This window comes from Pararge aegeria, chromosome 9 (assembly GCF_905163445.1).
Source record: "Pararge aegeria chromosome 9, ilParAegt1.1, whole genome shotgun sequence".
NCBI classification, from domain to species: Eukaryota; Metazoa; Arthropoda; class Insecta; order Lepidoptera; family Nymphalidae; genus Pararge; species Pararge aegeria.
Genome location: NC_053188.1, coordinates 12,331,282 through 12,346,424, shown reverse-complemented (window position 1 = coordinate 12,346,424; position 15,143 = coordinate 12,331,282). Strand labels below are relative to the sequence as shown.

The 15,143-nt window shown below is 36.0% G+C and overlaps 1 protein-coding gene across 2 annotated transcripts; it reads left to right on the top strand.

Annotated features, from left to right (window-relative positions):
* The first annotated feature begins 1,045 nt into the window (after nucleotides 1-1,045).
* LOC120626366 (pyruvate kinase-like) lies at nucleotides 1,046-10,912 on the top strand. 2 transcript variants are annotated; one of them, XM_039893871.1, is made up of 9 exons: nucleotides 1,046-1,154; nucleotides 2,451-2,583; nucleotides 3,309-3,532; nucleotides 4,266-4,595; nucleotides 6,257-6,403; nucleotides 7,145-7,246; nucleotides 8,237-8,482; nucleotides 9,558-9,780; nucleotides 10,677-10,912. In XM_039893871.1, exons 2-9 carry the CDS (start codon nucleotides 2,460-2,462, stop codon nucleotides 10,859-10,861), a joined length of 1,581 nt encoding a protein of 526 aa, XP_039749805.1. In that variant the 5' UTR covers nucleotides 1,046-1,154; nucleotides 2,451-2,459; the 3' UTR covers nucleotides 10,862-10,912. The 2 variants fall into 2 exon arrangements, with proteins under 2 accessions (XP_039749805.1, XP_039749803.1); XM_039893869.1 differs by lacking the exon at nucleotides 1,046-1,154 and adding an exon at nucleotides 1,553-1,659.
* Nucleotides 10,913-15,143: the final 4,231 nt, after the last annotated feature.

The window sequence follows — 15,143 nt, the reverse complement described above, 5'->3', positions numbered from 1 at the left end:
CGTAATGATGAATCGTTAAACTATTAAACCTGTGTTTGAGTAGCGGTGTAAGTCAGTATTCTTAAACTCTCTCACCTATAAGAGAAGAGTGTTCAGCAGTGGAATATTAAAATGCTGATGATGGTGACACCTTTATCGCATAAATTAATTTATCAAAAATATCATTTGTGATTGACTGGCAAGCAGCTTGCAACTACATAAGCGAAGTTTTGTAATACTGCAGTAATACCTGAAGAAAGTTTATTTGTTGTTTGATTTGAAAGGTTATCAACATAGTAACTGGCAGCTTAACGTTGAAGCACGTATTTTCTTTGCTCTCGAATATGCAGTGAAACGAAGTTGGCTAGTATACGGTGATACTTATATAACTTTGCAACGATGTTCAGACTCCAGTGCTTTCTGTGACATGGTCCGAATTTGGAAAGTTAGCATAAGCAAGAAGGCCTTAGTTGAGTGAGTGAAACTACAAAAAAATATTCTTCAAAGTATTAATGGTTTTAATTTAAGAAGACGATATTTTTGTATTTTATTTTTCTAAAAAGAAACTCATGAACAAAAAGAAACTAGGACTCTGTCGTGTTTATTAAGTTCGGTGTTTTAATTATGTGTATATTACTTTATTTTTGAAGACGTTGATTTTTTTTCTTCCACTTTTTTATACATTATTTTTAGTCCTTACTTACCAGGTTTTAAATAGGTATAAGAAAATACGTATAATAATTCTAGCTTTGAATTGATAGACTTTTTTTAGTTTTGGGTATCCTTGCCTATGAGCGAACGGTTTGACGGCATATTTTTTTTAAACAATATTCATAGTAATAAGCTATTTTTGTTCATACATATTCTGAAATATCATAGAATAAACTTTATAAGAACTCGGTACAACCTACAGAATAATAAAGTTTAAATGCCTATTAAAAATATTAACCCTACTTATACCTACCACGTTATTCTACCTTAGTGTGTCACTTCTATAAATTATCTCCGATAATTTTGTTTTCATTTTTTTCAGATGTGGAGAATATAAAGAAGAGAATAATTTATAGATAAACATAACACCTTAATAATTATAAATTTGATACAGAAGTTTATTTGCTATGAATACAGTTTCCTTTAAGTTCCAATAAACCTGAATATTGGGCATAGACGAATATGTAATTTTTATTTCGTTATAAAAGAGTTCATTCTCCCATTTTGGAACTCCTTTAAAATTTAATTTGGATCTTATGAAGAGTTTCGGACATTCAATTGCATCGCATAACATTATGTCCGTACCCTCGACAAGGTTACGCAGATGTATACAGTATGTCGGGGTAGACTCACATTTCAACTTTATAGTAGAAGCTAGTTGTAGCACATAGTATTAAAGCTTGATTTGTTGTAAAATATATTTACTTTTAATTGGCATTAGGAAATGTATTTAAAAAGTCGCTAAAAACTATATTATTTTAAGTATACATTACTCTACAGTTTCTCGTATTTTACTTGACAGACAGGTGACAGATTATCATTTTATTCAATCATACAGATTGTCATTTAATATAATCAGCTTTAAAAACTTCCAAATTTTATTATTGTTTTATAAGGCCGAATTTATTTGGGTTTATACTAATTTTGAGAATGGTGTGGCCAACAGCTTTTGATAAGAAGCTAGACGAAGTAAGACATTTAATTCAATTATTTATTTATACAGTCAAATTCAAATAGTAATAAATGCAATGCATTTATTTTGTTTACTAGTTGATAATGAGTAATGTGCGTAGGTGGAATTAGCGAATCGAAATATTAGTGCGCTGGCTGGAATAGACTATCATATTCTTATGCCACTACACCTTAATTGAATAGAAATTTAAAAATATAGTCTCATGAGCCACCCCTAATAACGGGTCACAAGAATCGTATGTACTGTTTATTTAGTAATTAAGTAAACATTATACCTATTAAGTTGTTCAACTAGCCCGAGCTCTTATTGACGATTAAAGTTGAGAATTTTGAAATTTCTCCATTATTGATTTCAAATGATGATCCAGGACTTCGTACCTATTATAAAACTGAAATTTTCTTCCATTTTTCATCACTATCATCACATCAACCCCCTACTAACCCACTACAGAGCACGGGTCTCCTCCCACAGTGAGAAGGGGTTGAGGCCGTGATCCACCACGCTGGCCCAGTGCGGATTATTGGACTACACACACAGGCATGCAGGTTTCCTCACGATTTTTTCCTTTACCGTTAAAGCAAGTGATATTTCAATTATTTAAAACGAACATAACTTAAAAAAATTAGATGTATGGTATATGGAGAGCTGGTATTTGAACTCGCCCCCCAGAAAGTGAAGCACGAAATCGTGCTCAATGCGCTATCACCGCTTCTTTGATTGCTTTATTGAACATCCCAGGCAATTATGTATAGGGGAGGTTTAATTACGTTTTTATGCGCTTTCAAAGTTTGATGCAATGGAACTTCCCGGGCAGCAGCTGGAAGCTGCCCAGGCGCATACGCCTTTAGACCACGTATTACACCTCGACATCAAGTCACCAGCAGCCTGTCAAAGACAAACTGCAATAATGGCTACAATGGGTAAGGATTATTTATAAACCATTTAATGATTTATGCATAAGATAACCTCTCGTTAAGAAGAACGTTTAAATGAAATAGTGCGCTTATTGCTGAAGTGGTCGCTATATTACCTAACTATGTACATCCTAAGCTCAGAAACATCAGCTTGGTGGAAGATTTTTCTACTGTTACGGTCGAGCGCATTCCGGCATCGTATCAAAGGGTCATCTCCAACTTACGGTACACCGTCTACGAGTGGCCTACTAGACGTCCACGAGTTGCTAATGAGTGGACAACTTGTCGTTAACCAGCCTGCAGCGGTTAACGACAATTCGACATCGGCTTTCACTCTTAGTCCAATCACGTAAACTTACGGTCGACACAGTGTCGAAAAATCGGGAACGCATTCTCGCCAAGTGGTTAGCGGGCTGTGGTGCGGGTTGTGGTTAAATTGTTGTGGATTATTGCCATCATCTTTATGACGCACGACATTAAGCTTAATTTTCCACGCTCTAATTTGATTGTAGCTGAGTGTACCGAGTCGATATGGTATGCGAAGGCCTTTAAAACTGATCTAACTGTTACTAAAACCTATTGTCTCTTTGATTGATATTTAAATGCTTAAAACCGCACATAACATTAAAAATAGGTGCTTGCCGGGATTTGAACTCGGCCTCCCGAAAGTAAAGCCTAACACCACGCAATAGCAATCATATAGCAATATCTTACGGGTATTTTCTTTTTAGGAAAATCCACATATGATGTTGAAGTTATTGAGAAAATGATAGCAGCCGGAATGAATATTGCCCTACTAAATCTTTCATTCGGGCCTTTAGAGGAGCACGTGGAAACTATCAAGTTACTTCGACAGGCAGCCAAGAACTATAGTGCAAGGATTGGTAAAAATTATCCTTTGGCTATCGCTGCACGACTACCCGGAAAAAAAATCAGAACTGGCTATATTTCTGACGTACGTGTATATAAATGACTACTGGTCCCCCGACTACCGATAAGTTTCCCATATCCTAGATAATATACCCCAACAGAAAGCGTGTTTTCACTTGTCAGCCTTCTTCAAGAAGAAGTTTTTAAATCAAGCTGATATCTCTAGAGTTCAGCGCCTCAAATAAACCTTTACGTAACCTTCTTCGGGCTAGAGTTTTTATGCATCACTCAAACATGACATTTACTATTTTGTTTGTCAACCTATATACCAATTTTCATCGATGTGACTTCACTTACGTATCAATTTTCATTACCAACCCGTTTGCCCAGCGTTAAGATTATGGGCAACATATCTTGTTGATAAAGGCGTTTAGACCAGCTGATATAGGCTGTCAAAGATAATTAATTTTAAAGAATTAAAGTAATAAGCTTGTAGCCTTCCTGATCCGACTGGTAGTTCCGGAGATTTGTGCGTTCAATGAAAAGAGAAACTATTCAGCTTTATTATCAGTTAGATATCTTTTTTTTTCATGTCTTCTCAGATGCGGTTGGATTACCTCACGTCAGTAATAAAGATCTTGAAACTTAATTTAATTTAAAATACGTTTTAAAATTTAACGCGCCGTGTCTAATAAAAAAGGTACTATGAAATATTTTAGTAACAACTGGAACCCGTCTAAAAGTAGCTTATTTATGTGCACTGTAACTTATAAAAGAGGTACTAAAAAGTGAAACAAATAAAACTGTTTTATTTGCAGACTTATGGTGATTCTGTGGAACTTATAGCAGGTGAATCCGTCCGGCTAACAACGGATGAAACATATAAAGAAAGATGTTCCACTTATACAGTTTACGTTGATTATATGCACTTTGCCGAACAGATTAGCAAAGGCGACTATATATTAATAGACAATGAGTCTTTATTACTCAAAGTTGAAATTATATCCTCAACAACTTTGACGTGCGTTATCGAGAGAGGTGGACATCTAGGGTCTTTTAAAGATGTTTTCGTCCCAAACGTCACTTTTGACATGCCGAATTATACAGATACTGATAAAGTATTCATTGATATGGCCGTTCGTCACCAAGTACGTATCCAATATATAAACAAATAAATAAATAAATATACAACGACAATACACACATCGCCATCTAGCCCCAAAGTAAGCGTAGCTTGTGTTAAGGGTATTAAGATGCCTGATGAATATTTTTTATATACTTAATTTATATACTACGACAATACACATAAATACTTAGAATATACATACAAACACCCAGACACGGAAAAACATTCATGCTCATCCCACAATCATTTTCCTGTAGTGGGAATCGAACCCACGGCCTTAGACTCAGAAAGCAGGGTCGCTGCAAACTGCGCCAATCGGCGTCAATATAGTTAGAGGTAAGGAGCACCATCTGTGTCAGATGTAGTTGGAGGCAAACTGATCCATCTACGCAACGAATTATTTAGGTAACTGGACTTTTAATCTCATATGATCATCGTATGCAACGCACACATCTTCCCTCCACACAACGTCGACCTGTAATGTCCAGATCGGCATGGGAAGGTGGAAAGGATGCTCGTAGGCTCTCTGTTGTGTGACCAGTGTGTTTGTAGAACTTGCACATATTATCACGTTATAATCAAATAGTTTCATGAAAATTTACAACAGCGTCTGATGTCAACTTACGTTACATAAACGGGAAAAGTGTGCATACCAAATTTCCCGCGTTGTATTGCTTACGTTACGTACGTGAGATTAGCCTGTTTTTAGCTTAGGGTGGACCCTTGGTAACGAGTTTCCAAAAAATGCTAGAGTTGGATAAAAAATGAAACAAGGAAAGAAAAAGTTCAGATACCATAACATCATCATCCGCAAGCCTCTACTATAATAGGAGAGATGGTTTAGGAGCACAAACCCACCACACTGCTCCTATCGGGGTTAATGGGCTTTCAGGAATATATTCATAAGTTGGTTATAATAACCGAGACTGACAGCTTAATGTGCTGTCCGAGGCACGGTGGTTGACACCGCCAATCTCCTAACTTCGGGTACATGAAATGGTACTAAGAAATCTTCAACAGGAAATACACAAATCAAATCAAATCAAATCAAATCGTTTATTTGCATATTGGTATTACATTGTTGGTAGGTACACAAAACATAGGGACAAACAATCCGCCTTAGATGGCATGCAAAAAATATATATGATCGTACAATAATTATACAATAATAATACTATCTTAAATCAATCGATATTATTAAAATAAGAATAAAATTTAAGAGTGATATCAAAAGTACAAATATTATTATTCATGTCAAATTATAATCACTGTAAATGTCAAACCTATAATATACACAATAAATAAAGACTTCATAGTTATTGGCCCAACCCGGGATTCGATCCCAGAACCTCGGGATCCGTTGTTAAACATGTATTATTATTATTTGGTCTAGTGGTAAGTATGACCATATATTATATCTTGTTATGAAATGAAATAAAATTGATTTAATGTGCTACATTGTCGCGTAAGCACAATCTTGCCCTGTGATGACAGATGTAGGTGTTGAGCAATTAATCAAGTAATTAAAAATGTATACATGTCAGACAAAAATAATATTAATATAGTTATGCTTGAACCAGAGAAAGTTCGCAAAATCTCTTTTAGCGAGACATCCCTTAATTGCAAAGAAGTCCTTAAATATAATAAAATTACTTAATCAAATAAAGTGTCCATTCTCTTCAGTTGGACATTCTTGTCGCGTCTTTCGTAAACTCGAGTAATGGCATTACCGAGCTCAGGTACTTAATGGGAGAGAAAGGAAAGAAAATAGCTATTGTCGCTAACATCCAAACTATTGAAGGCTTTCGTAACTTCGATGACATTATGTCGGTAAGTGTTAGCGTAGAATGCAATATAGTGCCACATTCTTACTTCAGACTGTTTCGGACTGTTTTTTTTATATAACTATTGTATACAATATATTGTTAGTTTCGCCTTTGTCTGTGCAATAAGATGTATAACTTATATTTTTATTTAAATGATTATTACCTGCACTTGGGGGGAAATTTATATTTTTTGTGTGTATATAACTATGAATTAACTTTAGACGTACAAAAATGAGCACCGTTTGGGTGCAGTCAAACAATGCAAACCGCATCCTGATGAAGTTGCCAAAATAATGTAGCGCGTGGGGCATGTTTGATGAGATATGCGTTTGTGATATCTTCGCTATTATACGTACTCGAGTAGCAACTTTCTGGGATCGATTATGTAACACGAAGAACACTATGCTTGTGTTTATGTGATTACATTTACATAACCGACTCATCGCGCGACTCGAGGCCTGCACGTCATTAAGATGACCAGTGTTGCTGTATCCAGTCTAATACTAAATAACTGGCGCTGTATCCTCCGGAGCGCAAATAAAAAGTAGAGCTTTAAGACTATTCTAGTTAGTACTGAGTACAATATCTTACTTAGAAAATAAGTACAATGTCTTACCAACCATATAAAATAACGTACTTTTTTATTTTTTTTAATAAATAAACTTTTTGCATTCTCAGGAGCAAGTGTAAAGTTTAGTCCATATCTAAGTTGCAGCGCTTAATTATTAATGAATTTTATTTACAGATTGCCAATGGCATAATGATTACTAGACAGGAGTTAGGATCAGACATCACACCGAAGAAATTAGTAATAGCTCAGAAGAATATGATTGCAAGAGCTAATAAAGTAAATTATTACAGTAATTAGTATATTAATGCGCAGATCACACATATAACGTCTGGCGTTAACGTGATGTCTTGCCATTCCATTAAAAAAAATACAGAGTATTTGAAAATAGGGATATTTTAGAAGGCATCAATTGGCTGGATGAGACGTCCGATCTACTACAAAAGTACAATAATAGATGTGCGTACGAAAAGTGTTTGTTTGTTTGTTTTTTTGTCCTACAATGCAACACGCCCCAACTTAGCTACCAGTAGACTTGACTTTTGGCATAAAGTTACTCAAAAAGACGGAGAGTAGCATAGGCTTCTTTAAATGGTCTAATAAATCTCTAATAAAACAAACTGTTGCCCCGTGGCAACAGTTTGTGAAAACCTTGATTAACTCGAAGAAGGCAAGCAACAGTTAGATTTTTATCAAAGCGCCAAACGTCATATCTGTTTGGCTTACGCCTTAGCCATAAATCTCTAATACCCGTTATAACTTCACCTAGGAAACTCTTTAATCGGATGCCTATTGATTTAAGTGATGTGTAGAGATAAAAATATGTTTTACCGACTCTTAGATGATGACTATCGTCTTTAGGCGCCATCTAAAGTTACGACAACGATTCGGTGGCGCGTAATATTTTGGGAACTCGTAAACTGACACTTGACAAATGAAAAACATATTATTAACCATAAATTCATATAAAAAAATATTAAAATATGATAATACGAACAAAAAATACCACACCGCAAGAAACATAGACAAATTAGGTTAAAAGAGTTACTTAGTGAGAATCGATTGGTGAAAGGTAAATACGCCTACGAATCTTTGATTAGGATCTTCGTTAGTAAAAACGGGCATTACAATTATTCTTAAAGACCTTTGTGTATATATGACAGTCATACTAACTACTACTCAGTTTGGGTATGGCCAATATCGTCGTTTGTGTGGCCTTTTACTTTGTTAGTTATACATTCGTGAGATACTAGATTAAAAATCTTTCAGGCCAATGTTCCTGTGTGCGTAAGCGCACACCTCCTAAGCAGTATGCGGTACAATGAAATTCCGTTGAGAGCGGAACTCCTCGACGTAGCAAACAGTGTTCTTGATGGTGCCGACGTCTTAGTACTCTCCGCTGAGACAGCAATCGGTCGTTATCCGATCACTACAGTTCAGTGCATGGCCACTGCATGTAAGGAAGCTGAGGCGTGCGTTTGGACCAAACAACTGTTTTCTGATCTCATCGATAAGGTAATAGCTATTTAAGAGGTAATAGCTATATAAAAGACGGCCTTGATGAAACGAGCTGTTTCATCAAGGCCGTCTTTTTGTAGTCACTTTACCCCTGGTTCCAAAAGCAGATTCCACCGAGACGTAACTGACAAGAAAGAAGCTCATTTTTATCATTAGCTTTTAATCAAAGTCAAAGTAAAAAATATCTTTATTCAAGTAGGCCCATAGGTGGCACTTTTGATGCGTACATAAGAACTACACGGTAGTGAGATGATCGCGATAACCACATTCGTATACTTAAAACTAAAGCTACTAGGGTTCCAAACGCGTCGTTAGCCAGGTGTTTTTTTTGTTATCACATAAAATATCAAATGTAATAATTTTACAATCAATTGACGGCCGTCTGGCGCAGTGGGCAGCGACCCTGCTTTCCGAGACCATTGCCGTGTGGTCGATTCCCACAACTGGAACATGTTTGGGTGATGAACATGGATGTTTTTTTTTGTATCTGGGTGTTTATCTGTATATTATAAGGATTTATGTATATTATTAGTACCCATAACACAACCTACGCTTACTTAGGGGTTAGATGGCGATGTGTGTCTTGTCGTAGTATATTTATTTATTATTTATTTATTTATTTAATTCTCTATATTTTGATAGTTAAAAAGCGGGACCAATGTGTTTCCAAGCAACCTTTTCTTGAAATAATTCATCGACTGTAGACATCTAATACTACATCTAATACAATAGTAGGTCTAAAATTACTTTAAGAATCATGTTATAAAAACATATATCAACTCATTTGTATATATTTACAATGTAATAATTGGATAAATATAAAACGACAATACATCACACATACATAGCACACGTACACATCACCACCCAGCCCCAAACTCGTAAGCGTAGCTTGTGTTATGGGTACTAAGATAGGTGATGAATATTTTCGGTTAGTTGTAGTAATATATGCAGAACTGCATTATTTCAATCTTGAAGACTATAGAAACTAGAAAAAAAATAATGCAAGCAGAACACTGCTTTGCCTATTCATTGTCGTGGCAATCCATTAATTATCTTTCTTTACGTATAGACACCTTTGCCCTGTGATCAAACCACTGGAACCGCAATAGCAGCGGTTATGGCTGCGCAACGTTCTATGGCAGCCGCAATAATAGCTGTAACCACATCAGGCAAATCAGCTCATGTTTTGTCCAAGTATAAACCCCGCTGTCCTATAATTGGCGTCACCAGATACTCGATTATTGCTAAGCAGTTGCATCTGTGGAGAGGAGTTATTCCATTAGTTTATGAAGGTGAGTAGAATAATTTTTTCGTCTTTGAAGGATAGGTTTTGTAGTAGTAGAGACTTTTGTGATAGAACTCGTCCGGGGAAGTACTATCGCCATGCATATTTCTGTCGCTATGCAGCATTGTTGCAATGCTGTGCTCCGGTCTGAAGGTTGTGGTTGCCGCTACAATTACAGGCACATAAAACTTACTCCATACATAGTGGCATGCTGCACGATGTGCTCTTTGCAGGCCATGGTTTTCCACTTACCATTAGATGGGCCATCCGCTTGGTTCATCAATTATTAATATAAAAAAAGCACTTGATCGCTAAACACACAAATGGTTTGACAATACAAGATTGACTAGACTAGGCTTGGCTCCTACTAAGGTTGCAAAAAGTAAAAAAACTTTTCGAACGCTGAGAATATGAGAGTCGATAATGATGAGAATAAAAACCGCACCTCTAACTTTTTAGTTAGTTACTAACCTCTAAGTTATGTGCGTTTAAAGTAATTGAAATACCACTTGCTTCAACGGTAAAGGAAAACATCGTGAGGAAACGTGTATACCTGAGAGTTCTCCATAATGACCTTAAAGGCGTCTGAAGTCCACCATTCTGCAGTAAGCTAGTGTGGTGGACTACGGCCTAAACTCTACTTTATTATGGAAGGAAACCCGTGCCCTGTAGTGGGTGATGAATCATGATGATGATGATTAGTAATAATAAACGGCGCTGACGGCTATTATTCGTATACTCATTGAGAGTACCGGCGCGGAAGCAAAGCTGAGCCGAACTACCACAGGCGTTGCGGGACGTGCGGACTGCGGGGAGTGCATTCTTTAGCTGACTCACTATGATGTAATCATTCTACATTGAATTCTGTTTGGACTCTATAGCCACTACTTATTATCTGTTCAGCTGAACCAGCTATGGATTGGCAAACGGATGTCAATAATCGCGTGAGCTTCTGTATATTCTGGGCCATGGAGCAAGGTTTCGTAAGAATTGGCGATCCTTTAGTAGTTATATCGGGATGGAGACAAGGGTCGGGATTTACCAACACCATGAGAATCATTTACGCACCTGCGGACTCCGCGAGATAAAATATTTTATGCTCCTTTGAAGACATAGACTAAATGGAAGACGAAGACGCCTTAAATACAGTATTTTATTTTTAGTATTTAATTGAAATTTATAACTTTGTGAGATATTTTTTTTTCATTAATTAAATGTTATTTCAATAAATCTTGTATTTTTCTTTAACTAGTCTGGACTGGTTGTTGTTGTGCAAGTTTACATTAAATCTGCTTCTATGCCTGGTCAAATTCTAGACTCTGGTCCTGTGCATGCCACAGCCAGCTCCGGAAAATATTCCGATAATCTACACCTAAAGGGTGAAATGGGGGTTAAATAACGGCATGAAAGTCCCAAGTTTTCAAAGTTAAGGACATATTATATGTACTCAAGATCGTACGCGGACAAAGTCACTGGCAATCCACTCGTAATAAATGTAATCAGAAATGAAAATATTGGCAGAATAACGAAATTAATTACATAATGTAGTATCTCAAAGTAACTCAATGAATTAATAATGAATTAAAGTAAAACTGCATTTATGTAATTTACAAATAACTTTTTTTTTATTACACTTATTAGTTAGCTCTTGTCTGTAATCTGACCTGTTGGTAAGCGGAGATGCAGTCTAAGATAGGCTAACCTGCTAGGGAGTATAGTAGTCATACTTATACCTTTAATCGGTTACTACGCGACTTCGTACCGGTGCATAATCGCTTGGCGGCACTAAAAATCGTTACTACTATACCTACTGTTAACCAGATTTCACACCACTGAACAGACGGGCAGTACATTGCTCTAGGAATTTTTTACCCTACTGCATGCCAGTTATCTTACTTTTAATTCTTAAAAAGTCGGTTGTTTTTAGTAAAAAATTTTAAGTGATGTATATATGCATTCGATTGCATTTATTTATCGAATTTCAGTTTCAAATTTGCCGCGTATATTTTTACGCACGCATTAAATATTCTTTGCGCTTGTAGCCTTCATCATCCGTAGCCTAATAACATATGAGTGACTGTGCCACTACAAATAAAGGCCTGCTTTCTGTTAGACGAGAGGAATTTAGAGCTTCGTCCAACGCGACCCCAATACAGGATGTCGAGCTTTAACGATTATTCTGGAACTGATGGATTAACATCGTCTTCGAAACATGGGGGCCTCAGAGAACCCGTTAAGCCATGCAAAGAGGACAATGCCAATAATTTAATAATTTTTGAACTCTGGGTTGATACAGAGAATTGCTTGACAGAGAAATCTACTAGTAAATTGAATTAGTTAGGCCAGGTGATCAACATTTTTTAAGTTTCGACGTATCCAAATTGTTGCTTCACGTGCTTTCGTATTCCAAATCAACCGATATTTAACGATCAAATACCAAATAGTGCGATTCGGAATGGCACGAAATGTTCAGGTGACGGAATGGCGGTGATCAGCATCAAAGGGTTAACTCTGCTTGCTGGTCGACGAGGCAATTTGCAGAGCTCTCTGAGGTGCTCAAATTGAATTTATGTAACCTCGCCTTCGCCCCAGCCACATACAGTTATCACGGGCAGTCATTTATAAAATAAATTAATAAATTTACTGATACGAGTTAATTTGCTTGTAAGTATATTAATTTGTTTTCCTTTTTAGTAATAAATAAATCCATATATTAAAGTTCTGATCCAAGGTGATCATTTATTTGAAGTAAATTTTTTTGAATTTCCTAAAAATCTAAGACCGTTTAAATGTGAATTAAAATGAATAATTTGAATTTATATCTCTACTAGCGGACCCCAGCGCCATCTGTCGGGCTGATTTGTGAATATAAACCATCCCGGGTGTCACCCAAAGGCATACCAAAAATTCATTCCAACCGGTTAGTACGAGTTCATTGACATACACACGCACACAAGAAATATATATATAAAGATAGTTAGTAAAAGTTGGAACTTCGAGCAGTTCGCAGTAGTGTAATATTGCTTAATAAATGAGCAGAAAAACTAGATCAGCCTAATTATAAATTAAGCGTTCAGGTACAAGGTCCTCTGCTTTGAGATCTCACATAAAAATTATATGAATACGAGGATCGTTAATTTTATTTGTCATCAGCTAAGCCGAAGGACGATTTTTATTTGATAGGGCGTGATTGACATATATACGAGTACCTCTCACCAAATCACAGCTCATGTCACACAAAATCCATAAAATATTCCCTCAAGTCTCCGTACAAGATTGAAGTGCACCTACACTTCAATGCACTCCAATTAACCTATTATATATAAATTACCCTTCAAAACATCCTATTGACACCTGCTCATCCTGATAACGTCGAAAAATAGAATAAATAAAATAATGAATAAATAAATATACTACGACAATACACACATCGCCATCTAGCCCCAAAGTAAGCGTAGCTTGTGTTATGGGTACTAAGATGACTGATGAATAGTTTTATGAATAATATATTAAAAACATAAATACTTTGAATTCGCATCACACAAACATTTTTCAGTAGTGGGAATCGAACCCACGGCCTTGGGCTCAGAAGGCTGCAAACTGCGCCAATCGGCCGTCAATAATTCGGATTCGGAATGTAGATTGTCCGTTAAACTTAACGCTCCAAAAAAATCTACCACAATATGATAAAGTACGTTAACGATAGAAATACTTAAGTATGAACAAACAGTTATAATAAGTACATTTGATCGTAGATCTTTTGAGTTTCTTAGTGGGATTCCAAGACAGTGTATTAGTTCCAGATACACTGTATTTAATTTGGAAATTTGAAACTGAGTTTGTTCTGCGGTAAGTAATGACATTAAATGCTTATAAAGTCTACCTCCAGCACAAAACGTTGTTCTTTGATATACGGCTTAAGAGTTCATAATTAAATCCAGACTAACTATTCTTTTGGTCAATTAATTTTAGAAAAAATGCTCAATTCTATTAAATTTACTTATAAAAGTTAATGACCTACAAAAGAGCTTCTACAACCAGTGGACTTGTAGGTTCCGCAGAATGTAGGAAAACACTCGAAAATACGAAAATCGCAGACCGTACTTGTAAAAATGTAAGTGTCATTATGGGGCCTTAAAAGTTCTTTCTTCCAGTGTGTCAGAGAGTGGCAATATTGCTAAGCGCACGTAAGCGGCCGCGCCGCCGGCCCGCGCCAAAAGGTATCGCCGTCGCCATTGCGGCTCCATGAGATAGACGATTTAAGGCTTTGCCTGAAAATTCTCTTTGCTCATGTTCTCTGCATACTAGGTTAAAATAAATTTTCTATTACAGCTTTAAAAACAAGACATAGAGAGGTATACATCATTATTATGCCTGACAAAAGTTAAGATTTCATGAATAATATCCTAATCAAAACTAAGATTATAAATGCGTAAGTGGTTCCATTTAGTGGCTGTTCCAAAGCGCGGTAATAGTATAGTATTTATAATTTATAATAATATAATCTCTATTAAATAACGGCCACAAATCAGTGATATCTGCATATCGTATGAGAAAAGTACAGAAATCCTTTGTGGGGGATGGGTATATGCTTTTATAACATGATACTGAAAGTAATATTAGATCTACCTTTACCTAAGTTTAAACAATATACTACACGATTCATGAACTCCTTAACGACAAGGCTGCTTGGAAGCAAGCCACTCCGTTCTCATCTCTCACTAAACAGAAAAATTCTAAAGATTGTTAAACTATAAAATGATGTTAGAAAAGAGCAATCTGCCGAAGTTCTTGCCGGGACCTCTCAGTGGAATCTGCCTTCCAAACCTGTGGTAACCGGTGGAGTCACTACAAACAGAATGACTTGACTTTTCAAAAGTCTTATAAGCGAGGCCTACTTGAAATAAATGAATTTAGATTTTTTTTGTCCATATATTTATTATTGGATCACAGGTATTAAAGTCTTATTTAAGTAAGAAGGATTTTTGATATCTAATTTAAAATAAAATGCCCACCGACGCAATGTCATGAAGCTGTGAATCAAATATAATTTTAATTATCTCTTCAAAACTATTTATTAATTAAATAATAATTATTAGCGCATAAAAATCCTGATAATTCTAATAAAATATATATTTTTTGTTGTCAAAAGTTGAATTATATACTCATTTTATAAAATTACTGTACCATAATTACGAAAGAAATAATGAAGAAGGTAGGCGAGTGTGGCAAACGGGTTCGTCACAGTAATCGAGACCGTGCTGTAATGTGAAGTCGGCTAGTAACAAGTGTGCCTATTTGTTTATTTTTGTTATATCTCTAAAAATCGTCATACGAGAAATTGTTGGTCTAAGACGAATCAACACCACC